Source organism: Seriola aureovittata, chromosome 7 (genome assembly GCF_021018895.1).
Source record: "Seriola aureovittata isolate HTS-2021-v1 ecotype China chromosome 7, ASM2101889v1, whole genome shotgun sequence".
NCBI lineage: Eukaryota > Metazoa > Chordata > Actinopteri > Carangiformes > Carangidae > Seriola > Seriola aureovittata.
In genome coordinates, this window is record NC_079370.1 from 16,608,018 (window position 1) to 16,635,275 (window position 27,258).

Genomic DNA, 27,258 nt, shown 5'->3' on the forward strand with positions numbered 1-27,258 from the left:
GCAGGCGCCCCATGTGAAGAGGCTACAGTCCTCGCTCCAGTCAGCCCCGGTTCAAGTCCCGCATCAGACAGCCCTTTACTGCATGTCATTCCCCCTCTCTCTGCCTCCTTGTTTCCTGTCTCTCTCTACTATACTATCCAATAAAGGCATAAACAGCCCAAAAAAAATACACTTTAAAAAAAAACGTCATAGTATAGTATGGCATAAAAATGTCAAAAAACATAATAGTATAGTATGGCATAAAATGTCAAAAAATTATTATAGTATATTAAGGCATAAAAGGTCATAAAAACGTCACAGTAAGGTAAGGCATCAAACGAAACAGTAATGTGAGGCATAAAAATGCCAAAAAAAAACATTAGAGTATATCAAGGCATCAGAGGTCATAAAAACATCATAGTAGGGGCGTCTTGTGGCGTAGTGGTCTAAGCAGGCGCCCCATGTGAAGAGGCTACAGTCCTCGCTCCAGTCAACCCCGGTTCAAGTCCCGCATCAGACAGCCCTTTACTGCATGTCATTCCCCCTCTCTCTGCCTCCTTGTTTCCTGTCTCTCTCTACTATACTATCCAATAAAGGCATGAACAGCCCTAAAAAATACACTTTAAAAAAAACGTCATGGTATAGTATGGCATAAAAATGTCAAAAAACGACGTAGTATAGTATGGCATAAAAATGCCAAAAAACGTCATAGTGTAGCATGGCACAAAATGTAAAAAAAAACATTAGAGTATATTAAGGCATAAAATGTCATAAAAACGTCATAGTAAGGTAAAGCATCAAACGAAACAGTAATGTGAGGCATAAAAATGCCAAAAAATGTCATAGTATAGTATGGCATAAAAATGTCAAAAAACGTCATATGGCATAAAATGTCAAAAAATTATTAGAGTATATTAAGGCATAAAATGTCATAAAAACGTCATAGTAAGGTAAAGCATCAAACGAAACAGTAATGTGAGGCATAAAAATGCCAAAAAACGTCATAGTGTAGCATGGCACAAAATGTCAAAAAAACATTAGAGTATATTAAGGCATAAAATGTCATAAAAACATCATAGTAGGGGCGTCTTGTGGCGTAGTGGTCTAAGCAGGCGCCCCCATGTGAAGAGGCCACAGTCCTCGCTGCAGTCAGCCCCGGTTTAAGTCCCGCATCAGACAGCCCTTTACTGCATGTCATTCCCCCTCTCTGCCTCCTTGTTTCCTGTCTCTCTCTACTATACTATCCAATAAAGGCATAAACAGCCCAAAAAAAATACACTTTAAAAAAAAACGTCATAGTATGGTATGGCATAAAATGTCAAAAAACGACGTAGTATAGTATGGCATAAAATGTCCAAAAATTATTATAGTATATTAAGGAATAAAAGGTCATAAAAACGTCACAGTAAGGTAAGGCATCAAACGAAACAGTAATGTGAGGCATAAAAATGCTAAAAAACGTCATAGTATAATATGGCATAAAAATGTCACAAAACGTCATAGTATAGTATGGCATAAAATGTCAAAAAAACATTATAGTGTATTAAGGCATAAAAGGTCATAAAACGTCATAATAAGGTAAGGCATCAAACGAAACAGTAATGTGAGGCATAAAAATGCCAAAAAACGTCATAGTATAGTATGGCATAAAAATGTCAAAAAACGTCATAGTATAGTATGGCATAAAATGTCAAAAAATTATTATAGTATATTAAGGAATAAAAGGTCATAAAAACGTCACAGTAAGGTAAGGCATCAAACAAAACAGTAATGTGAGGCATAAAAATGCTAAAAAACGTCATAGTATAATATGGCATAAAATGTCACAAAACGTCATAGTATACTATGGCATAAAATGTCAAAAAAACATTATAGTGTATTAAGGCATAAAAGGTCATAAAACGTCATAATAAGGTAAGGCATCAAACGAAACAGTAATGTGAGGCATAAAAATGCCAAAAAACGTCATAGTATAGTATGGCATAAAATGTCAAAAAACGTCATAGTATAGTATGGCATAAAATGTCAAAAAAACATTATAGTGTATTAAGGCATAAAAGGTCATAAAAACGTCATAGTAAGGTAAGGCATCAAAGGAAACAGTAATGTGAGGCATAAAAATGCTAAAAAACGTCATAGTATAGTATGGCATAAAAATGTCAAAAAACGTCATAGTATAGTATGGCATAAAATGTCAAAAAAAACATTATAGTGTATTGAGGCATAAAAGGTAATAATAACGTCATAGTCAGGTAAGGCATCAAATGAAACAGTAATGTGAGGCATAAAAATGCCAAAAAAACGTCATAGTATAATATGGCATAAAAATGTCAAAAAACGTCATAGTATGGCATAAAATGTCAAAAAATTATTATAGTGTATTAAGGCATAAAATGTCATAAAAACGTCATAGTCAGGTAAGGCATCAAATGAAACAGTAATGTGAGGCATAAAAATGCCAAAAAACGTCATAGTATAATATGGCATAAAAATGCCAAAAAACGTCATAGTATAATATGGCATAAAATGTCACAAAACGTCATAGTATAGTATGGCATAAAATGTCAAAAAAACATTATAGTGTATTAAGGCATAAAAGGTCATAAAACGTCATAATAAGGTAAGGCATCAAACGAAACAGTAAAGTGAGGCATAAAAATGCCAAAAAACGTCATAGTATAGTATGGCATAAAATGTCAAAAAACGTCATAGTATAGTATGGCATAAAATGTCAAAAAAACATTATAGTGTATTAAGGCATAAAAGGTCATAAAAACGTCATAGTAAGGTAAGGCATCAAAGGAAACAGTAATGTGAGGCATAGAAATGCTAAAAAACGTCATAGTATAGTATGGCATAAAATGTCAAAAAACGTCATAGTATAGTATGGCATAAAATGTCAAAAAAACATTATAGTGTATTGAGGCATAAAAGGTAATAATAACGTCATAGTCAGGTAAGGCATCAAATGAAACAGTAATGTGAGGCATAAAATGTCAAAAAACGTCATAGTATAGTATGGCATAAAATGTCAAAAAAACATTGTAGTGTATTAAGGCATAAAATGTCATAAAAACGTCACAGTAAGGTAAGGCATCAAACGAAACAGTAATGTGAGGCATAAAAATGCCAAAAAACGTCATAGTATAATATGGCATAAAATGTCACAAAACGTCATAGTATAGTATGGCATAAAAATGTCAAAAAAACATCATAGTATAGTATGGCATAAAATGTCAAAAAAACATTATAGTGTATTAAGGCATAAATGGTCATAAAAACGTCATAGTAAGGTAAAGCATCAAACGAAACAGTAATGTGAGGCATAAAAATGCTAAAAAACGTCATAGTAGGGGTGTCTTGTGGCGTAGTGGTCTAAGCAGGCGCCCCATGTGAAGAGGCTACAGTCCTCGCTCCAGTCAGCCCCGGTTCAAGTCCCGCATCAGACAGCCCTTTACTGCATGTCATTCCCCCTCTCTGCCTCCTTGTTTCCTGTCTCTCTCTACTATACTATCCAATAAAGGCATAAACAGCCCAAAAAAAATACACTTTAAAAAAAAACGTCATAGTATGGTATGGCATAAAATGTCAAAAAACGACGTAGTATAGTATGGCATAAAATGTCAAAAAATTATTATAGTATATTAAGGAATAAAAGGTCATAAAAACATCACAGTAAGGTAAGGCATCAAACGAAACAGTAATGTGAGGCATAAAAATGCTAAAAAACGTCATAGTATAATATGGCATAAAAATGTCACAAAACGTCATAGTATAGTATGGCATAAAATGTCAAAAAAACATTATAGTGTATTAAGGCATAAAAGGTCATAAAACGTCATAATAAGGTAAGGCATCAAACGAAACAGTAATGTGAGGCATAAAATGCCAAAAAACGTCATAGTATAGTATGGCATAAAAATGTCACAAAACGTCATAGTATAGTATGGCATAAAATGTCAAAAAAACATTATAGTGTATTAAGGCATAAAAGGTCATAAAAACGTCATAGTAAGGTAAGGCATCAAACGAAACAGTAATGTGAGGCATAAAAATGTCACAAAACGTCATAGTATAGTATGGCATAAAATGTCAAAAAATTATTATAGTGTATTAAGGCATAAAAGGTCATAAAAACGTCATAGTAAGGTAAAGCATCAAACGAAACAGTAATGTGAGGCATAGAAATGCTAAAAAACGTCATAGTATAGTATGGCATAAAATGTCATCAAAACGTCATAGTATGGTAAGGCCACAAATAAAATAGTAATGTAAGGCATAAAAACGACAAAAAATGTTATAGTATAGTATGGCATAAAACTTCAAAAAAATTCCATGGTATATTAAGGCATTAAAGGTCATAAAATCATAGTGTATGGTAAGGCATCAAATGAAGTAGTATAGTTAGGCATAAAAAATGTCATAGTTTAGAAAGGCAATATTATGGTGAGGAATAAAAAGGAATAAAACAACATAGGTGTAAAAATAACAAAAATATCATAGTATACTAAGGCATAAATGGTCATAAACACATCATAGTGTGGTAAGGAATAAAATGACATAGTAAAGCAAGGCATAAAGATATCCAAAAACGTCATAGTATAGTATGGCATAAATCGTTAAAAAAAATTAATTTATTAAGTATAAAAGGTCATAAAAACATCATAGTATATTAAGGCATAAAAGGTCATAAAAACATCATAGTATGATAAGGCATCAAATGAAGTAGTATAGTTAGGCATAAAAAACGTTATAGTTTAGAAAGGCAAAAAAAAGTCATAGTATAGTAAGGCACGAAAACCGTCATGTAAATGTCATAGTATAATAAGCCAAAAAAACATAATTGTATAGTAAGGCATAATAAATAAAAACGTCATAATATGGAAAGGCATAAAAAACATCTTGAAAATGTCTAATTATAGTTAAGTATAAGAAAATGTAATAAAATTGTCATATTATATTAAGGTATTGAAACGCCATAGTATAGTGTTACGTTCCCAGATGAGTGCCAGTGGATAAAGAGAAGTAACAAATGAAAAACTGTTCCGGGTGGAAAGAAAGATAAAGAGGCAAAACAAACGTGTGAGGAAAACAAAGACTTTTATTATTAAACCCAAAACCTTGCGAAAAATAAAACAAACGCGCTTGTTCTAAACATCCAGTGATGTAGAACTATTCACTAACAACCAAAGAACAAAATGAAAACTCAGGCAAACTCAGAAAACACCTTCACGCAAGGAATATCCCATGTGCAGGAAACACACTGCCTCACTCTGGTCCACTGGCCTCAACTTAGCTCTCGTCCTTCAACATGATACCTCCCGCTAATCAACAAATAGACGCAGTTGTGTGCAGTTCATGTTCATCACTGGAGGAGGTGCAACACCTGGAGAGAGAGCAGTAACACCAAACACGACCACCAGGGTCGTAACATATAGTAAGGCAAAAAAAAAACCTCATAGTATAGTAAGGCATAAAAACCGTCATAGTAGAGTAAGGTATAAAAACATCATAAAAAGGTCATAGTACGGTCAGGCATAAAAAACCTCATAATATAATAAGGCATAAAAAACGTCATAGTATAGTAAGGCGTAAATAATGTCATAAAATTGTCATTGTAAGGCATTGTAAACGTCACAAAAATGTCATATTATAGGAAGGCCTAAAAACATCATAGTATAGTCAGACATGAATGTAAAAAAACATCATAGCATAGTAAAGCATAAAACGTCAAAAAACGTCATAGTATAGTAAGGCATAAATATGATATAGTATAATAAGGCATAAAATGTCAAGAAACGTCATAGTATAATAAGTCATGAAAATGGCATAAAACGTCATTGTGTAGTAAGGCATAAGTGTGATATAATATAGTAAGGCATAAAGATGGCATAAAACATCAGAGAATAATAAGGCACAAAAAGTCAAGACATTACAGTATAGTCAGACATAAAAACGCCACAGTGCAGTAAGGCATTAAATGTCACAGTATAGTAAGTCATAAAAAAGTAATATTATAGTAATGCATGAAACAATCATAGTATATATAGAAAGGCATAAAATTCAGTTAGAGTTTCCATTTAGCCTAATGTGCATGTCTTTGGGCTGCAGGAGCATGCTAGAGTACACGGAGAGAACCCACGCTCGGACAGGGAAAACATGCAAACTTATCAAAGAAAGGACCAAAGCCCAGGATTCGAACCCAGAATGCTCTCACTGTACAGACTATTCTAACCACTGTTCTACCGAGCCACCCCATACATACATCATAGTATAGTAATGCATAAAAAAGTCATATAAAGTGAGGTATAAAAATGTCATAGTACAGTAAGGCATCAAAAAATCAATGTATATTAAGGCATATGAATGTCATAGTATAATAAGGCATAAAAAAGTCATTTTATAGCAAGGCATAAAAAAGTCATTGTACAGTAAGGCATAAAAGAGTCTTAGTATAGCAAGTCATTTGACAAAAATTGTCAAAAAAATTTAATTTCCAATTAAATGTGCATGTCTCTGGACTGGAGGATGCCAGAATACCCGCAGAGAACCCATGCTCGCACAGGGAAAACATGTAAACTACACACAGAGAGGCCCCAGTCCTCGGATTCGAAACCAGAACCCTCTCACTGTGAGATGACAGTTCTAACCACTGCACTACTGAGCCACCCCATATATAAATCATAGCATAAAAGGTCATGGTATAGTAAGGCATAAAAACGTCATAGTGTAGTAAAGCATAAGAGTCGCCAATTAACCTAGTGTGCATGTCTCTGGACTGCAGGAGCATGCCACAGGAGGAAGGAGTACCTGGAGAGAAACCAAGCAGGCACAGGGAGAACTTGGAAACTCCACACAGAGAGGCTCCAGGCCCTGGGTCAAACCCAGAACATTCTTATTGTGAGGCCACAGTTGTAACCACTTCTGCACCATGCCGCCCTATAAATAAAAGATTGTCTAGTAAGGCATAAAAATGTCATAGTATAGTAAGGCATGAAAACCTTATAGTAAACTAAGGCATGAAAAAAGTCATAGCAATTATGGTGACATTTTCATGTGATTTTTCTACAGAAAATGAACTCATACTTTGATATGTCCACCATTTTATGTTAAGTCCTTCTGGCAACCTGACTGCTCGCCTGCAGAAGACAGAAATCAAAGCCAGGGTTAGCTTGCTAGTTAACACTAGCTAACATGGTTAAATAACATCAGATGACATTTTTCTGGTGACGTTAGGTACCTGTGATATTCTCACATGACTTGAGCCTTCAGATAGCCCCTGTCCTTTCTGTCAATCAAATGCTAGCATGCCTAAATTGGTTGTCTTGGAGACGTAGCCTCTTGGAGGGCACATTGGAATGATCTAATATGAATTCACTTAAAACACTATGCGAACAAGTTCACTCAAATATTGGTAAGAACAATTCTGTCCCCCCAAAATATTGGTAGGGACATGTCCCTACTGTCCATATGCAAACCTGTGCTCTTGTAATAATCCTTATTTTCACTTACTGGTAAATAATTTTAATATTAATATTTTATACAGGAGTTTTACATGTAATAGTAGGTTAATGGTCAAATTTTTACAATGTGATATTACTATTTTTATATTTAGCTATTTTTACTTAAGCTTCTGAACACTTCTCTCACTGCATTTTTGTGTATATGAAATAAATTTAGGAACTTCTGTTGTCATAACTCAGTTTGTATTGCATGTCCAAGGTTGCACTCACAAACACAAATATTGTTTTTAATGATGACTCAGGGGAAAACCTGCAATATACTGTGACTGGGACAGTTCACATTTAGAGACATTTACAGAGCTATTAACATGGATATAGACTCTAAGTCTTGCTAAATTATAAAACACGGGTTTGATTGATTTTACTTTAAATATTTAAGACATTTGAGACAATATGACCAGCCAGACCTTTATTATTCAAAGCACATAAGTAGCTGCAGGGTGAAGCGTTGGGTACATTTAATGCCTTCAATGTGATGCAGGGTACACTGCATGTCTACCAAGTCTCATTTATTTCCATTTATAGACAGGCTGCATGCAGCAACAACAAGAGACTGAGAGGATACAGACTCATCATAACACTGTCTGCAGAAAAATCCTTTCAGACCAAGAAGACTTTGAAAGGCAAACAAAGCAATAAACTTACAGAAATATCAATACAAATATCAATATATGCACAGTATTATTCAGCATTAAACCTCTCAAATACATGACTGAAAAAATTGTGAGTTTTAATGTTGACACATTTCAGCAATGTCTGTTTTCATCTAACAGAGATGTAATTATTCCTAAGTTTTCTGCTTTGTAGTGAAATAAATTCATCTAGACTTACAGTCGCTTTAACTCCTCAGATCTGGTTGTTTTAAAGCAGATGGAAAAATCTGGTTGGACGATTCCTGTACATGGCTGACACTGATGGATTGGCACAAATGCGCTCAAGGGAGAAACTGTGACACGTATTCTGAGTTTACATCACAGTGTGTCTTTGATTTTACTCAACATGGCAGGCCACGTTAGTATGTATTGCAGAATTATACTTTGGCTGTACTGCAGACATTCATTCTACTATTATAAAAATATATAGATATAATTTGCAGTCATATAATAAATGGTTTATGAAAAGATAATTCATTTGGAAAACATTTTAGAGAGCGTTACTGATGTAACAGCATTTTCTCACATCAGAATTCACATTCACCAACTGGAGGTCACAGAGCGGAGCAGCTGCCACTGAGTGAAAACATGGGGAAGTATCTTGCAGAATCCATTAACAAATTACTCCAGAGAGAAATTTTGGTCTTTGCACAGATTATTAATTTTACTTGCTTATGTGCGAATTTCCAAGCTAAAGAGCCAGTTAATGGAATGACTTCAGAGACACGGTTTTATTTTTTATATGTTTGTATTTCTGTTTATGAGAATCTGGTGAGTTCAAGTTGTCTTTCAGGTGACAGTTTCCTCCTCACTAGATTTAAGAATGAAAGAGGGATGATGATTATAACAGCAATGCACCAGTGTAGAATAATGGAGTCAGTGTTGACAGAGTTGAGGCTCTCTGAGCTCTGCCTGCACATCAACGGTGGACTTTTAATGGTGGAAATGATGCAGAAGAAGTAAATGTATGTGGTTTCAACTCACAGGAAACCAGATGGTCGATACTCAGTCAGAGGGCTGCAGGGAAGCTTTTCTCTTTCTATCACTGCTTCTGAAATCAAGACCATATTTCTACCATATACCACTAAAATTTACATCAACTGTATTTAGTCATTTCTCTAGAAAACTGTGAATTGATTGATTGTAATTCACTTTGCTCAAGGCACAAACATAACAATATCAGTTGTCTTCAGGAAACAGGTTTGTAATGTTGCTTTAATATTGTCAAGAAAATCTTCAGCAACACTTCTCACCAGCTTTACCAGCCTGTTGAACTGGCACTAACAAGTGAGCGTCTAATTTGTGGTCTGTAACCTGAGGAAAGAAAAATTTAATTGTGGGAACTGATGGTGCCTGTGACTTATGATGAGTTGTTGCCATCTACTGTTTGTGTTCATTGGTGCAACAGGCAAACTATGTTGTCCATCTCCCATTACACTGTTTTCATTAAAATGACTTTCTTTGAACTGATATTTATCTGTGAAATTGATTAATAACCTGATTTATTAATAATTATTAAAATGTACTCTTATTCCTCTTGGTATACTAACACATTGTAAATATAATGCAGATTTTAATATATGATCAGTTATTATTTATTTTGTTGAGTTTTGATCTTTTGTGTTTATTGAAATCATTAAAAAATACAGATAAAAATATTAAAAACTGTAGTGAATCCCAGTTATTGTGCCCAAATAAAATTAAATAATTAAAACAAAAAGAAATGCATCTAGACCACACAAACAATATTATGCCAAAAGAAATTATGGCATCAGGCTGAAAATGTGCAAAGTGACTCTGAATAAGACTGATTGTCAAATGTTTTTTATTAAACAGTTTACAAAGCCATCATACTGATTATTTATGCAGTTTATTGGTTATTCGATATATACAAAGTGAATAGCTGCAATATGACTGACAACATATTAACTGGATTATGATTGTGTTTCCATCATGATAGCACCATGATCATTGTTAATGTCTTCCAACTGGATTATTCAATGACTCAGTCATCAAACTGACATTCATGCTCAGTCTTCAAACCCACATAAAGCAAACCCTTCTTATTAGCACATGCTTATAAATCTCAAAATTTCAAGTAAAAATTGTAAGAATACTGCTGTTTTTAAATCACTAGTTGCAATAATTTATAAACGCCGTTCCCTCTCATTATAGAAAATATGCAATTCAATATGCTCAGAAAAAACAAAACAAAACAAAGAAACGTGGTTTCACCTGGAAAGCATCAGCAGAACTGAAATATAGAAAAATGAAAAGAAAAAAGTATTAAAAGAGTGTTTTTAAAATTATTCAAGTACAATATAAAGGATATCAGTTATTGAGACCAAGGCAAGGACTTACCTTCCAGCGGTTACCACATTCATTACACAGGACAAACGTGGTCATCGGCTCATCAGCACTGCGTGTCTGCACCTAACACACACACAAACACACACACACACACACACACACACACACACAGGCTCAGGCTTCCATGTCTCTGATAGATGGTCATTGATTCAGAAAATAGTGATGATATAATCAAAGCAAATTTAATCCTGCAGCACTAAGGCAGCCCTTAAAATCCATCTGGCTTCTCATAAGTGCACACATATACAAAAATTAACTTTTCAATGCAGGTCTGTAACATGGTGTGTAAGGATAAAGGACTCTTATTAATATTATATCACCCTCTCTCTATGAAAAAGGCCCAGGAATCAGTGTTCTTTTAAGGGAAATCCAGATTAAATACTATTTCATACACTTTACAATCCAATTTGACAGCCTGATTACACAGGAAGGTAAAGTAGGTTTTCTTCTTGTAGTCTGACACTGATACCTGCACACTGCAGTCTTACAACTTTCTTTTTTATAAATTTCGCTTTGTTGAAACTCTTCAGTCAACCCTAAGATGCAAGACTAAGAAAAATCCCCAAAATCCCAGTAGCTTTTTAATGTACATCCAGTTTCTGTATGTGTTAAGGTTTGTTTGCATGTAGCGTGCGCTAGTGCATATGTGCCTGTCTGTTTACCTGGTTATAGGTGCAGTTTCTCTTCTTGCACTTGCCGCACTGCAGCAGGTCAGTGGAGGTGCCACCAGTTTTGGCCATCTGGTGCTCCCTGATGGCCTCCTGGGTGAGAACGTTCCTCAGCTGTTTCAGCTCGTCACTGGCCATTTCCTATATATGCAAAGGGAGCAGAGGGGACGATGTGAAGTAAGGTGGATATGAGATGAAACATTGTGTGACATGCAGACTGACAAGCTAGAGGACAGACAGTGTAACAAGCAGATACTTGACAAAGTGTTTCCAGCGTCAGAAACAAATCTGAGCATGATGAAAGGAGTTCATTAGTGAGTAAAGACGGCGCTGCGGCGCTCTGTACCTCGGCAGACATGGTGGCAATGCGCCTCAACTCAATGCTCCCTGCCAGTACGTTTCTGCGAAGCCCAGGGTTCTTGGGGTCCTTCAAGTTGCTGATGCGGCTGCGGACTCTGTTCTTATACTTCATATCAGTGGCCTTTATCTCCTGGTAGATATGTGCACCCATGTAGTCAAGGGAGATTTAAATCTCTCATGGTTTGTATCTGATCACAGTAATAGTGTCTAACAGGATCTTTCCATTTGGATCATCACTGTATGAAGTACAGACTAGTCACACCAAAGATAACAGGAAACAATTAACTCAATTGAAGGATATGATCTTCAATCTCTGCTGCCATGCTGTCACAGTTAGCTGTAAAATCTTTGTAGTCGTCTGTGAAGACGAGAAAAAAGTTATTCATGCTATTCTGCACATATCACCGATATACTAATTGCATAGTTTATTGCTGCAAATTCCTACATGCAGTCTGTGTTTGTATGAGTTACTCTGTCAGCATATTAAGACATTTGCTGCTGTTGTCTATCACTGTCAGTGATAAAGTGTAATATAAGCCTCACTGTCTGTGCGCAGGGCAGCTGCCAGCATCTCAATGCACTTGTCCCTGATGGAGTCTCCAGTAGCCAGGTGAGGGGACAGTGGACCCCCGGGAGAACTGAAGCTGGGTGACATGGGGCTGGTCGGGGTGGTGGGAGTTTTAGGGGCATCGATCTTTCCCTTTCTGTTAAAAAAAAAAAACAAAAAAAAAAAACAGGCATTTCAGCAATCACAAAGGAGGATGATAAGTCTCACATCTGGGGTGTTTGGGTCGGATTTGCACCAGAGGAATGTTGTCCAAGCTGAGCTTTGGTATTTGAACTGGTGATCCCAGTCATCACTGTCCAAGGTGTCACTTTACCCACTCAGGTGCATCAGAATGTAACACTATAATACAAAATATTATCAACATAAAGTTGATATGGCTAACATGTTGTCAAACAATTCCCCATTGCCTGGACATAACAGGCATTCATCTTGATTTTGATTTTTTTCCACTCTCATTTAGCTCTGTTTTTGGTCTCCACCAACTCTTGATAAAAATATCTGCTCCAGCTAGTCCACCAGCCAGTCGCTAACTTTTTTTTTTGTTGTTGTTGTGCAGGTACAGTAGTGTATGGTGAGTTTATCAAAGCTTTTTTACCAAAACCAGTTGTTGCTGGAAACAAGGCTGATGAGAGAAGTGAGACTGGACCAAACAGTGAACTTAAAGTTTGTACAACCAAAAAAAGAAGAAAAAAAAAACCCACATAATCACATAAATCATAATGAACCTACAATAATAAAGATTCATATAGAAATACCTTTCACTGCTGTCAGTTGAGGGCTTCCTCTGTGGAGGTGCAGGCTGAGAGGTCTTAGAGCCCTGAGACTCTCTCCTATAACACAGAGTCAAAGTCGTTATCTGTTTGTCTTCCACTTGTCCATAGAAACCTGTGAAACAGCAGTTTAAGTCATTTACCTTTCACCTGTGAGCGCCTTTGCTGGTAGTGAGCTGCTTTTCTTTGACTCAGTGGATTCCCGTCTATGTAGAGAGACTCTTTCAGTTAACCTGGCTTTATTGACAATGTCTTTATTTCTATTTCATTTCAACTAGTGCATATGAGTCCAACCTGTCAGGTTTGGAGTCAGTTGAATGACGTTTCACAGGTTGGGCAGACTTTGAGTCGCTGGAGTCCTTCCTGCAACAAAAGAGAAATGGAGTTGTGACACTGGCACTATTTTTGTTCTATTAAAGTGTAAAAACATAAAATACACGCTTGGGGATTATGTTTGACAAGATGTAGCAGAACACAGCAGAACTTATTTTCCTGCTCCTGCACACCTGTGTTTTTCTTTTTTGATATCCAAACTGGGTTTTTTGGGAGGTGGTGGTTTAGAGTCAGAGGAATCTTTCCTGACAAAAAGAAAGGACAGCAAAGGTGTAAAAAAGAAAGCTTCTCATACACTGACATCCCCCAAAAGTTTGTTTCAAGAAGCTCGAAGCTTGTGTTGAACCAACAACCACAACATGTGACATTCATCATTTCACACATTCATCATTTTCACGCTCACGATGCGCCAACCTTTCTCTTTTGGCTTCATCGGAGTGTTTGTTAGACACTTTGCTATCCGATGAGTCTTTCCTGCAAAAAGAAAACAGTCTTTGTACCAGAAGGAAAACTAACAAAAGCCAGTAGTTCTACACCAGCTTGAACTCTCAAATATATGTCTCAATACAAATGTGATGGCGGGACAATGAAAAATGACAAACTTACAAACCGTATTAGAAATCTGTAAAAGCTTATTCTTTAAACTCTGATACAACTCTCATAACAGCAGCACACAATACATTACTGTGATATACATTATTATGTAAATATTTAATGTAAAAGACACACAGAGATTACAGTCTGAGATCACTGATGATCCCCCAGAAACAAAAGAAAAACATATTTTTCAAGGATGAATGAGGCACAGAATAATTTCCAGATCCTGGGCGGACCTGTCTTTCTTCACATGATCTGATGTCTTCTTCTGTGAAGGAGGTTTCGAGTCCAACGACTCCTTCCTGCTGTGGCAAATAACACAAGGATTCAATGAAGAGCAGAATTTTCCAAATAAGATTACAGGTAATTTTTTCCAAAATAATCCTCCCAGACACTCCAAGGCAGTGATCGCAGACATGCAGTCAGACCTCTCTTTCTCCTTTTTCCTGTCCAGTGAGGGACGCTTCGGAGGAGGCGGTGGGGGATGGAGGTGAAGAGGGAGCGGAGGAAGAGGGGCGTTGGGGTCAGGAGGCTCTTTTCTAATTTAAAAGACACGTTTTTAGCTGAGCTGAATCACTCCACGGTGAGGGTGAATAATAGAAAATGTCAATGTGATGCAATGCAAGGGGACATGCAGACCCTGACCTTGGTGGAGGAGGATGCAGGTGAAGAGGAAGAGGAGGAATTGGAGCATTTGGGTCTGGTGGAACTTTCCTGATGTGACAATCAACATTTGTATGAGAACCCCCCTAAAATTTCACACTTCTTCACACTTAAGAATCCAATCACAAACATGCACCAAAGCACGCCTGACCTCTCTTTCTTTACTTCCAGTGAAGGCCACTTGGCCGGAGGAGAGGCGGGTCGGGGAGTGTGAGGGCGAGGCTGTCGGGAGGCGGAGTCTTTACCATCCTTCCTGAATAAATGTCACAACAGTACAGATCAGAGCGCTTGCACCTCAGGACTCCCCCAAAAATGTAGCATGCTGTTCAAGCTAAATATAAAATCCTTTTAGTAAAGACACACCTGACTTAGTCATCACAGCATGCACCATGCACCATGGGTGTCCTGTTTGCCCATGAGTCTGGTTACAAAACTGCAGGAACAAATGTCAACATGCATATGAGTAACTCAAAAACCATTATGTCATGCAATACCAGCAGGAGCATTTGAGTCTTTCATGCTCTCCGGCTCAGGCGATGTAAAAGTCCTGACCTGTCTTTTTTCCCGTCCAAAGAGGGACGTTTGATCGGGAGAGGAGGTCGAGTGGGGCGAGGAGGAGAGGGGAACCGGGTGGGATACAGAATGCTGCTGTCCAAGACTCCTCTCCTGAAATGAATAATTCAGTCTGAAGCTCTGCTGGATCATTTTGATGTGTAATAATCAGTGTTTGAGCCACCTTCTTCTCACCTTTCAAATATGGACTTGTGAGCCTCAGCAGGTTTCTCTCTCTGGGGTTCACTCGGCGGTCTCTCTCGTTGCGGAGTGTTTATCGGCCTCTCGTGTCTGCCGTCTTCTCTGTGCTTGTCCCTCTTCATGTCATCTTTGCTGTGCTTCTTCGGCTCCTCGGGGTGTTTTTCCTTTTTGAGTTCTTCCACGTGTCTCATCTTTTTGTGTTCCTCTAACGGTCTTTCTTTCCTTGGGTCTGGCTTGTGTCTTTCACTCTGCAGGTCTTGCACATGCTTCTGTTTCTTGTTATCCATCTCCAGATGGGGATCCTCCACAGCTTTTTGTTTTTTGGATTCTTCTAAATGCTTTTCTTTTCTCATTTCTTGCGGATGTTTCTCATTTTTGGGCTCGTCCAGGTGCTTTTCATCCCTGAGGTCATCTGAATGCCTCTTTTTGTTTTTGTGCTCGTCATTATGTTTCTCTTTTCTGTTTTTATCGAAGTGTTTTTTGTCAGGATCTGAGTCATGTTTCGCCTTGACGTCCAGTCTCCTGTGACTAACAGAAACAAAGGAAGTATCGTTTTTACCTCCGTTCAAGAGCCAGCAAACATTTACCAGCTTCACTCACGCCAGGTTCATCGTCGCAATGCAATTTCGGCCATATCCAGACAGGATTAAATATTTAATAGGGATGTGGGTAATAAAATATCTTCTCTTCTCCATTGTAATAAAAGTCATTCCAGATGGCATTTTGCTCACTAGCTACTTGGTTTCATAACAATGTGATGTGGGAAAACCATCTGACCTTCATCACCTACAGGCCTGATCTTATTTTGAACATTAGTATCATTTACCAGTAATTATTTAGCTGTAATTTAATTATTAACATGTTCAATTTTGACGAGGCAACTTTTACATTAAGAAAGTAACTCATATCTGCAACAGTGTTAAATACATGAAGCTACAATGTAAATTGCACATCACATCAGTTTGGCTATGCAAAGGTGAACCAGCAACAACACAGTCAACTCATAAAATGAATATTATTCATTTTATGAGTTGACTGACATTAACAAGTGCTTTATAAAGATAAATATCCTCTCTGCCTCTTACGTTGTCACATTGTGCTCCAAGCTGATGAAATTCTTTGCTTAAGTTCATGCAAAAAAAAAAAAAACTTGAAGGCTATCACTGCTTTTGTAACCACTTTAGAAATGTCCACTTGTACATATGAATGCCTTGAAAGTAATTAAACAAACAAAAACAAAAAACACACAAATTACAGCCTCAGTCATTTAGACGCAGTCACGTGCGCCAAGACTTTAAGGTAAATTTCAGGTGTCCTCGTTTGATCACAGTCATACCAAAGCAAGTACAAAAACACTACAGAACAAATTCTTTTAATTCACTTTGCCGTTATAACTGATTTTTACATTTGATGAACTGTTGCTAGAAGATGTGATCTGAAATGAAGTTTCTTTTATCACTTTTATCCTAATCATGAAGCACTGTCCTTGGTGCTGAATATTGTCTTATTTAATACTTGCGTCACAGATTATTTTTGCAGAACACTCTCCAGGCAAGTACATCGTTACTTCTGACATTTTCATCTTTTAATTTGTTGAGTATCTTTGCACAACGCTGTTGTTGCATGGGGGGTTGAACTATTTCTCAGGGTGTATAACTGTATGTAACATGTGTGGCTGAACCTACAGCAGTTTAGTCACTGTAGGTCAGGTGTTGCAGGTATTCTGGTAATGACCAGAACTTTAAAGTCTCTTCTTCTGTGTTAACTGTAATTTCACCTGTGTAGTTTCTGTGCAGTATCCGTGAAAGTACTGACCTACTCTGTGTCTCGGAGGGTGAGCTGTTTGGAGACGCTGCTGTTTTGCTGGAGTCCAATCCGTTCTTCATTTCAGCCGGTTTCTCAGAGTGAGAATGGCCAGAGTCTGTGTGAGGGAATCATATAAGAGACCATTTACCATCTCAATAAATCATCTATGTACAGTATGTAAATCATGTATCATATCACAAAGTCAAGCGTACCCAGAAGTCTTTTCCAGTCTTTAATGAGAACCTTTGCCAAGGCAATGACTTCCTCATCCGTGCAGTGCTTCCTGATACCATTCACAGACATACCAATCCTCGTTTCCTAAAACAAACATACACATGTAAGACATAATTATGCAGTTATTTCTTTTTTCGTGCCAGTTATTGCTTCTAATCAGTTAACTGGCTGGAGAGCAATAAATACATATAATAATAAAACTGTACTCTAATCTAGTATACAGGTATAAAAAAATAAAAAAAACAACTATAAACAATATAGTGTACTCTACCTGGAGAAGCTTGAGTGTCATATTGAAACTTTTCAGCTCTTTCAGCAGGTCCATGGCGCCCTCCTGCACATACAAAATAATCACAGCTGACATTTATACTTTTAACCTTTAAATCTTGAATGCGTTCATTTTGAAATATGTGACAATAATGTAAAATACAGATTTGACAGCGTGCAAACGCGGACATCAAAACAAAATGATAAGTAGGCAGTTACAGTTTCACTTCTGTATTTTGAAGTTTTCAGCAGCCATTAAGTTAAATAAATATTGATGGCATAAATTCAAATAATGTGTCGCAACAGGCATTAAATAAGCATTCATTCAATTTATCTGATTACAAGCTAGAAGTCAGTATTTGTTGATACAACGCGGTAACGTTGCTCCAACTGTGAAAGAGCGCCATGAAACAACGTCCTGTTTGCACATTCAGTCACAACACACACACACACACACACACACACACACACACACACACACACACACACACACACACACACACACACACACACACACACACACACACACACACACACACGACCTTGCCCACAGGCCGCGTTGTTTACTTTCTGTTGCACACTTTAGTTACTGTTTCAAATGTCAACCAGCAAAAGATTTGCAAAAAGTCTGGACACGGGGGACAAAACATGACCCATGAGGCGTTGCGCTGCACACTCGAAGACGAAACGTCCTGCAAAGCGAAATGTCTGCAAACCCGCGCCAAACACCGGTTGATCATTTGTTACAGTTCAGTCAGGCTCGTGTTACAATTGTGCAAATTTTCCAAAATACACGAAATCAAACGTATCGTCTCCGTTAGATTGGAGGTAAACATTTCATTTACATTCACAGGCACTCACGGGCCTTCTGCACAGCACGAGGTGGCAGGACAACGCGCCACCTGTGGGTGTCAAAATATCGTCTCACCGTGTTATTTCTAGACACCATCTTGTCCAGTTTCTTTGCAATCCGGATGAGATCTTCTTCTCGCGTCATTGCTGCATTTAATCGACTTTAAGCGACTCAATAATGTCGATTGGATACTTATTAAACCCCGTCAAATGAGGTTAAAAAAGAAAAAAAGAAAAAAGTTTGGCTCCGCTGCAGTTCGGACTGTGCGCACGGCGCACTCCATTCAGCCCAGAGGCGTGTCCTGGTGCAGGATCCCAGCTGACCAGCGCGACACATGACAACAACTAAATATAGACCCCGTAGTAGACTCATGGGGAAACACACAAATATGTAAATCTCAATAATGATTCATATAAAATATACTTAATTAATCAACTTTAAAATGCTTCCTCATTTCCTCCATTCAAGCAGGAAATCAGCGATTTCAACTTTATTTTATTTCTTTTGTCCTTCTTTGATATCACTGACTCCATATTCTGTTGTATAGGCTATTTCTCTGTATCATGGCTGCATTATATCAGCAGCTGAGTGTTGATGTCGGTTCTCAGCTCAAACGAGGTCACTGTCTAATGATTAATCTTTCACAAACTGAATGCAGCTGCACTCCAGTTGTCTGCACACCAGTCCCAGCAGCTGTCGTGCCACACGGGAGCATGACACTGAATCACAGTTCACTACATGTTTAATACTTCACTTACAATTTCAGCACACAGCAGTAGAGATTTTTTTTAATAGCAAGTAGGGGAATTTGAGTTTGGAGTGTTTGCAGACTAGATTTTCCCTTTAGTTTAGAAAATAAAGTTTGGCGGTGTCTTCCTGGTTTTATTTACACGTCATTGCCACCAGAGGGGGCTGTGGTGTAAGTCCACAGTCCCAGACAACTTCACAACTCCTCAGGACAACTGATCAGATCATTTCATGAGAATTAACTTTGCTTTCCCTCTGAAAACATTGATCTTACAGTCGTCATCCTGTTTTGTTGTCTTCTATTTGCCATGTACATCATGCAAATTTGTAAAAAGAAAGAAATGCAATCCAGGCTTTCTGAAATCTTTTGAGCTCACATTGAGATTTTATAATCATTTGGCCTGTTACACAATATTTCATCTTCGCTTTCAGGAACCTGCTTGAGCAAACATTCCCTTTTAAAGGATGAATGCTGAGACTGTTGAGGCTGTTTACAAGAATTGCAGAGACACTCAAAAGCTGCAGTGAAATTATCCTAATATTGAACTGGAATGATATTATTTAAAATGACTTGAGCCTGTAATTGCACAAGTCTATGCCGTTCACAGTCTGCCTTTGAGTCCTGTGGTGCACAGTGAGTTAGCTGAGGTCAGTTAAACAAACATTCACAGAACGAAATTACTTGAGATTCCTCGTGCAAGTGCTTTCTACAAGGTCTTTTGTATCCTTGTAAAATAAAATGTGTTTATATCTCAACTCTGACAACTTCTTGGAAGCAATCACTTACAGACTGTTTTCATAGCAAATCTATTCCTGGGAGAAAAGACTCCCAGAAGTTAAATGTATGAAGGTTTACTCCCACAGTCGACCAGGAACTGAGCCCTGCTACAGTTCAGATCTTAGAGGCATCCCTGCTGCTGGGTGTCTCGACAGTTGTGGGAAGCAGAGACATGTGAGATGCAAGTTGCAACAGTTGAAGTTAGATCAAATGTCACTGGGATAAAGACTTTAATTGGTTTGAATTTCTCTGTCTAGAAATGTACTCATACCCAACATTTTATATGGACACAGTTTATGTAGACAGAATGCTCTCTAACATAATTGTATATCATTACAGAACAGTATTGGCTGGAAAAGTTAAATGTCTGCCTTAAAGGTGAAGTGTAAGTCTTTGGGATTTTTTTTATGCAACACTGCGTTCAGATCTGTAACCCTAAAATATAAAGTATGACCCATTAATCTGAGAGTAAACTGTGACTATCTTGTTTGTGGTGCAGGGATTTGGAGAGATAACTGTGTTAATGATGGCAGGTGAAAGTACAGGCTAAGAGCTTGTCTTGAGCAAAGAGTATTATCTCTTTACACTGCTCTTACACAACAGGCTGAGTGTATAACCCATCCCTGTCTCCGCCTGAAGACAGCAGTGTGTCTAGCAGGTAGGGATAGTGCTGACCAGCTCCAGAAGTGGGACAGTTCGCAGTGAGGTAAGAGAGGAAGCAGGCCAAGAGGAAGAACCAGCGATCAAGATCAACCCGCAACATCCTTTAACTCAATGTGCTAAACCCTTCGGCTTGGGGCTGTGGAAAGAAAAAGCAGAGGGTGAAGAAAAAGAGCTGCTGCAATCCTGCGACCTCTGACCCCTTTCCCAGACGCTCAGACTAAATAAACTGTCTGATCTCTTCATTCTTAAGAAAAGAACTCTGCGTACACCTTGTACCACCAGCCTTGAGCTCAAAGCTTAAATTAGGCTAATGCATTAAATATTGAGAATTAGTGACTTCCCCTTCAATCTATACCCATCAAGGAATATATATATGTATATGTACATATGCACATATGTACATATACGTATATGTACATTTGTACATATACATATATATATAAGGTGAAGTGATTCTGCCCCTCTGCTCTTTTTTAATCACATATAGAGCTGATCTTTATAATAACCTCATGAATTATTGTGTGTGTGTGTGTGTGTATGTATATATATATATATATATATATATATATATATATATATATTTATATATATATTCTGTATATGGAAGATTTTCATTCCTTGAAGCAGCTGAGATGTGAATTTTGCACAAAGGACCAGGACTAGGTCCTTGTTTTTCTGTGCAGTCGTTTAATCTCCCCTCACTCTAAATTCATGGTGGCTCCACATGGTTACATAACAGCATCTGTGTGCATTCCCATACACTGCACAGAAGTACCCTGAGCCTATGCTGCTGGGTTTGATAGTCTATCATTAGCCTCTCGGGTCTGACCACATCAAGTCCTATCTTGCCTTTGCTTGTCAGTGCAGCAGAAAGCTGGTCGAGCTTTCCGAGCAGACGTAGGAAAGTGGTCCTGCACCACTTACTGTACTATACATCCCTCGTGTTTTAACAGACAAAGAGTTAACACAGATCCTGCAGGAAACATCCATAAGTATTCTTTCCTCTCCGTGCACCTCGCCCTGCAATGGTGTCCTTGCCAGTTACAGACCATAGACGCCAGGCCTGAGCAATTATGGCAATTTTTGGATGACATCAGACCAGAAAATGAATGATTTCATTTAGCTGTCAATTTTTTTCTGGATCTGGTGTAGGATGCAGAACCTGTAATAGAGCATGTCAAAACAGAGTGGGAGAATTGCTTAGGCGTGAACATCTGAATTTGGCTGGAAGGCAATCCCAGCCTGGTGGGGTTGGTTTGTCTGTTATTAATGACCACTGTTCAACACCGACACTCACAAAAAATAGGCTGAATCTCCCAGAGAGGTTAGACCACCCAAAGACTTTAAGCACATCCTTGTACCTTCAGCTGTCTCTAAGTCTCTATTTACTGACACACACACCAAATCTGCCATATCCAAAACTGTTTTGGTGGTGCCACTGTTTTAGGCTACGCTTGACCAAAATAACCGGTGGTGCCACCGTTAGACACAATCCAACCAAAATAACTAAATGACAAACCACACTAAATTTGAATTATGCACTGAGCAAGAGATGTTTAACCCCTGACTACAAAAAGTATCGTTATTGTTCTGCATGTCACCCGAACTGTAGATGATGAAGAACTGAGACTTTGAAGCTTTAGTGATGTCCCTCAATGTAATGTAAATGTAAATGAGACAGAGAAAATGATTCACCCTTTAGCCTCTATAGTGCATCCCCAAATATGCCTTTAAAGGCAGAAAAAGTTGGAAAGGGAAATGTAAAATATGTACTATAACTTATCCACAACCGTCAATTACACACTGGCGCAGTGGACAGACACTGAGTCATTTGTATAGTGCGTCTGCAAAAAGATCTTGTGGTTCTTCCTAAGGCTGCGATTTGATCTCTGAGCTTTCTTCATTTATGCTTGAGCTTCGGCTTTATGCTGACAAACAAGTGCATAACCCATTTGGCTTGAGATTGAAGTGGGATAAAAATCCTTTGAAATAAAGAAACAAATAAGTCTGTCATGAATGGAAGAGGCGCTCGAGAAAAATGCTGCAATTTTGTGCTTTGATACCGTCGAGCTAGACAATTCGTCTGTGTTTGTCTCTTTGTTCAAAAACTGTAAATAGGATTCAGTAATTGCACTCATCGCTCAATCATCTAGCTGTTTACAAACACCCAATCGCACAAACCCTTCACATCAAGCTGTGCTAACTGACAAAGCAGAGTTCATACGCTAACAGGCCAAATTGTGTTAGTGTGTAAATCCCTTCTTACGCTCATTTCCTTCTCAACTGCCCACTAATCCAATTAGAGCACCATAGTTCAAAACCTGCAAAATCTACCTTTCCTCCCTGTGTTAGCAGCATTTGCGGTGCTTTCTGATGGAATTGGAAAGTTCTGCACAGGTTAGATGTTTCTGTACAGGAACTGCAGTGATTTAAGATATTTAAGTGAGAACTGGGCTCAATGTTTAATGATCCAGTTACTTATACACAGTGTACAAAAAAGTTTTAATCCACATATGCCACACATTTGTAAGATTATTTTAATCTTAATTCAAGACTTTGTTTGGTCTCTGTTTGAAATGTGTGTCCATGAATACCAGAGAGCTCTGAAACACAAGTCACCAACATGGTTCTTGTAATTTAAACATAACACAGTCAAAAACAATAAAGTGCATGGAACCAAATGGAGACCAGACCTCAGGGTAACAAGAGTGAAAATATTTACAGCACTTCTTCCTGCTATTCACAGAGACACATTTAGAGGCATCCATAAAGCAACTTATTCACATGTGTCTTGCAAAAGGATACAGCTTTACCATCTGATCCATGCAACTAGATACAACTGCAGTACTTATACCATAACACTTCTTCTGACCTCTCAGTTTGGACTGAGAGTTAACCGGCCTGGTCTTTATTATCTCAAACGTTGTAGTTTGCTCTACCATATGGCTTCATGATGTAGCAGGTATTTTCATTCAAAGCATATGTGCCTTTTTGAAGCAGAAGTCCATCAGTTTTACTCATTAAGAGTTAACTGGCCATGGTGAGTACTACTCAACCTGTAAAAACAGCTGTATGAAATCTCCTGTAGCTGTGGAGGAGCGTTGTCAAGTCTTAGTAAATAACCCTGATGATGCTATCAGGAGCTGTCACAAAGAAAACTGCACTACAAACCCAGGGGCATGTACATGGACCTTTACCACTCAAGAACTATCAAACAAAATGACACCAGTCAAGTTGCATTAAAGGTTGGAACTTAAAATTGGGGTATAACTTTTTATCTGTCTCTCACAATTACCTTGGGGGATTTGAAAATACATATTTTTTAATCAGTTGACCAAACATAATAACTAACTGCTGTAGTCTAAGACTAGCTAAAATTAAGTAGAGCAAGTGTACATCAGTGATTAATTAAATTTTTTCAGCCTATTAACGTGTTTTTCTTCTTTAGCAGAATATGAAGATGTTATAAAACTCATATGTTTTCTGAGCTTTGCAAGACTAGGATGACTGAGAAAAAAAAAACTCAGAAGGAAGCTTTTTCCTTTATAAGCTTTGTGAATCTGCCCGCACATTTAGCTTTGGGCTGTAGCTGTGCTACGCGCAATATGCAGAAGACTAGACTACCTTTGTGAGGCTTTTGATTTCTCTCTCCCACTTCTGTTTTTATATGTTGTCACCTGTGACTGATACTACTTAATTGTTTTTGTAAAAAGTACACATACATTGTTTCCTTAAGCTGTAGCCATTGTCTTCTCACCTGTTGCAACATGTAATATGCCTGTGCTTTTTTGTGCCTCATGAAAATCTACTTGATCAAAATATTGCACAGCAACAGTGGATAAATTCATTGTGGGAACAAAACATAGTATACTGATTCTACTTTTTGTCATGATAGCACTGGGCTTTGGCCAAAAATACAATATATTGTATTCAAGTTGGTCATTTACTGTACATTTCTTCCCTCAGCTGGATCCATGTGGGAAGAAGTGAAAACAGTGAAACTAGGCACAAAACAAAAATAAACATCCAAAAGAGAGAAAATCAGCTTATGGGGAAAAAAAAGGTTGAAGTACGAGGGGCTATCCAAACATCTTTCAGCTGTGTTTGTTTCAGGTTTGTGGTGGATTTATTACTACCACATGAGACTGCAACAGCCCAAAGGAAACGGGGAATCCTGTCCAAGAGCTCCAATGAAAAAACCCTCCTGATGGTCTTGGAGGTCACCCCAAGGTCACACAAGCAGACTTGTTAATGCGTGGGTGATGTCATGACCAAGAGGTCTCCAGTGATGATGTCAGGATATATACCAATGCCTGTGCATGTGTGTGTAGGTTATTAAATGCATGCTATGGGTGTGTTTCTGTGTCTTTTTGGGCAGGCAGGAAAGGATGATGTGTATATTTGTTTCTGTTTGGGTTCACTGACAGCACACAGACACTCTCTGTCTATGTGGGGTCCAGGAAGTCTCAAAGCAGAGGAGGTGTCTCCAGTGAGGACAGGATGTCCCTGTCTTCAACTGCTTCTGGCTTCATCCGACTTCCTGTAAGTAGCTCACATGACAACAATGTATTTCCTTTTTTACTGTTATAACATCAATGTTATTTAGTTCTATTTATTTTATCTTATTTCATTTTTGACTGCTGATTTGCAGCTTGCTTTATGCAGCCTTGAGTAGAGGATATTCAACCTGAATTTCTTTTTTCTTTTTTTTTTAAAAACACACACACAGGACATCTGTCTATCCTCAGGAGGAGCTAGACAAGCAGAAGGAATCAAAAGGATTATGAAGATGAGGGAAAGCAATGTTATCCAATCAAATCATTAATGTATCTGTGTCCACAGAGCTGTAGAAATCAGGTTATTGTGTTACATCACTTGGATGAATGCCTGAAACTGTTGGCTATTCATTTATACGGCACACTGAAAAAAACAGGTGGCGACCAAAGTGCTTAACAGAGAAATTTGAAATATAATTGAAAACTCAGCTGTGAGTTAAAAGTGGTGATAGACTCAGCCACCTTTGGATTCTAGTAAGGAGTATCTGATCAGAGGAATGATAGTATCTGATAGAGTATGCAGTAAGGATATCAGAGATGTAAGCTGGTGTCAGCTGATTGACTGACTGATTCCCACATAAAGAGATTTACAATAGTTAAGACATGAAGTAATAAAAGCATGTAAAACAGGCTCCAGATCTCCAAAACAGAAAAAACTTTAATTTAATCTATTGACGTAATGCGCAAAAAAATACATCTAATTTCAGAATTGATTTTTTGAGATTTCAAAGCAGAGGCGCAAGAAAACTAGCTATACCACCTGGTTTTAAGGGAAACTATAGCTTCATGTTGTCAGCATAGCAAAAATGAGCCCGTAGAAGCGTATGATGCAAATAAAAATGGGGTCCTAAAATGGAGCCTTGGGGCACACCGCAGGAAACAGCATCAGATAGAGTTCCCTATTCTTTGACGGTAAATGGCAGACAAAAAATAACTTCTTTTCATTTATTCTGTCACTCTCTTATTAAAATCAAGACGGCTATTGAAAATCTTATTGAAAATATTGAATATCTAGAGAGCTCAGTGTAAACAGGCTGACTAAGACTAGCAGACTGGAGCAAACTAAAGCCTCATGTGCTCTGTGTCCTCACTGTAAGATGTCCAAATTTGATAATTTCATCCTTGGGAAAAATAGAGGCTTCTATCCGATGTGGGTTGACACAAGTGGATGGAGAAGGTTTTTCCAAATCCGCACGTTATGGTCCTACGCTTCCAGCCGGTCAGGATAAAACCAGTGACTGGAAAATGTACTGGCCAAAGAACACCATAGACTGACCAAAGTCAACACGCCATTCTGAAGAAGTAAAATATATAATTGTGTTAATAAGAAAATGCCACCTTAGCTGGGTATTTGAAATAACAGTTAAGTTACTGGGGATATCACAAGAGGGAAAATGTGTTTGTTTTTTTTCCCCGGAGTCATCCTGCCTACACAACGGCTTTTAACAATAAACCTTTTGGTAAATGGACAAAATGATTTCATGAGAAAGGGAACTACTCAGTTTTAAACCTCACTATAAAAAAAAAACGACTGACAAGAATTACAGGAATTAAATGTATCAGCAACACAGCTGGAGCACAAAATGGTAATGACATGCTCATATTTCAGTCCCTCCGACTGTTCGACAAGCATGGTTGGAAGTGTATGTAACTAATTAATCAGAAAATCCATTGTGTTTGTGCTAGGAACCAGAAAAGTTTTTATCTTGGGAAATAGTTTAATGCTATTAGAAATAAATTTCCTGAGGTTAAACATTTGGTTTGAATCCATTATCGTATCATTTCCTTTAAAATTTCATTGAAATAAATTATGCGAGTCTTGAAACGCACCTGGAATCAATTGACATTCACTGCCAGTTATAAAATTTATTGCCTGTAGTGAACATGAATGCCTTTTTAATATTTCAATAAAAGATGCTGCTAAATTCCCACACAAAAGACTGTCATCAATGTACACAATAAAGTTTCAAAATATGTTAGCACTGAGGTTGTGTAATTTGGAGTTTCACAAGAGGAGCCCGTTTATGGTTTAAAAGTGTGAAAAGACAAGCGAAAGGTTGAGACTGCCATGGTCTTTTGGGCAGTTCCCTGATTGTTGATGTTGATACCTGTTGCAG

At 37.8% G+C, this 27,258-nt stretch overlaps 1 protein-coding gene across 3 annotated transcripts; it reads right to left on the reverse strand.

The window, feature by feature from the left end:
* Window positions 1-9,963: 9,963 nt before the first annotated feature.
* tcea3 (transcription elongation factor A (SII), 3) lies at window positions 9,964-18,696 on the reverse strand. 3 transcript variants are annotated; one of them, XM_056381508.1, is made up of 21 exons: window positions 18,473-18,696; window positions 17,549-17,611; window positions 17,256-17,361; window positions 17,053-17,158; window positions 15,232-15,765; window positions 15,037-15,150; window positions 14,636-14,737; window positions 14,467-14,535; window positions 14,250-14,360; window positions 14,058-14,123; window positions 13,639-13,698; window positions 13,398-13,469; window positions 13,186-13,254; window positions 13,035-13,097; window positions 12,877-12,951; window positions 12,097-12,257; window positions 11,850-11,911; window positions 11,540-11,689; window positions 11,188-11,334; window positions 10,517-10,588; window positions 9,964-10,409 (listed from the first exon to the last, which is right to left on the reverse strand). In XM_056381508.1, exons 1-21 carry the CDS (start codon window positions 18,539-18,541, stop codon window positions 10,401-10,403), a joined length of 2,280 nt encoding a protein of 759 aa, XP_056237483.1. In that variant the 5' UTR covers window positions 18,542-18,696; the 3' UTR covers window positions 9,964-10,400. The 3 variants fall into 3 exon arrangements, with proteins under 3 accessions (XP_056237483.1, XP_056237482.1, XP_056237481.1); XM_056381507.1 differs by having other exon boundaries at window positions 14,058-14,126; XM_056381506.1 differs by having other exon boundaries at window positions 14,058-14,360.
* Window positions 18,697-27,258: the final 8,562 nt, after the last annotated feature.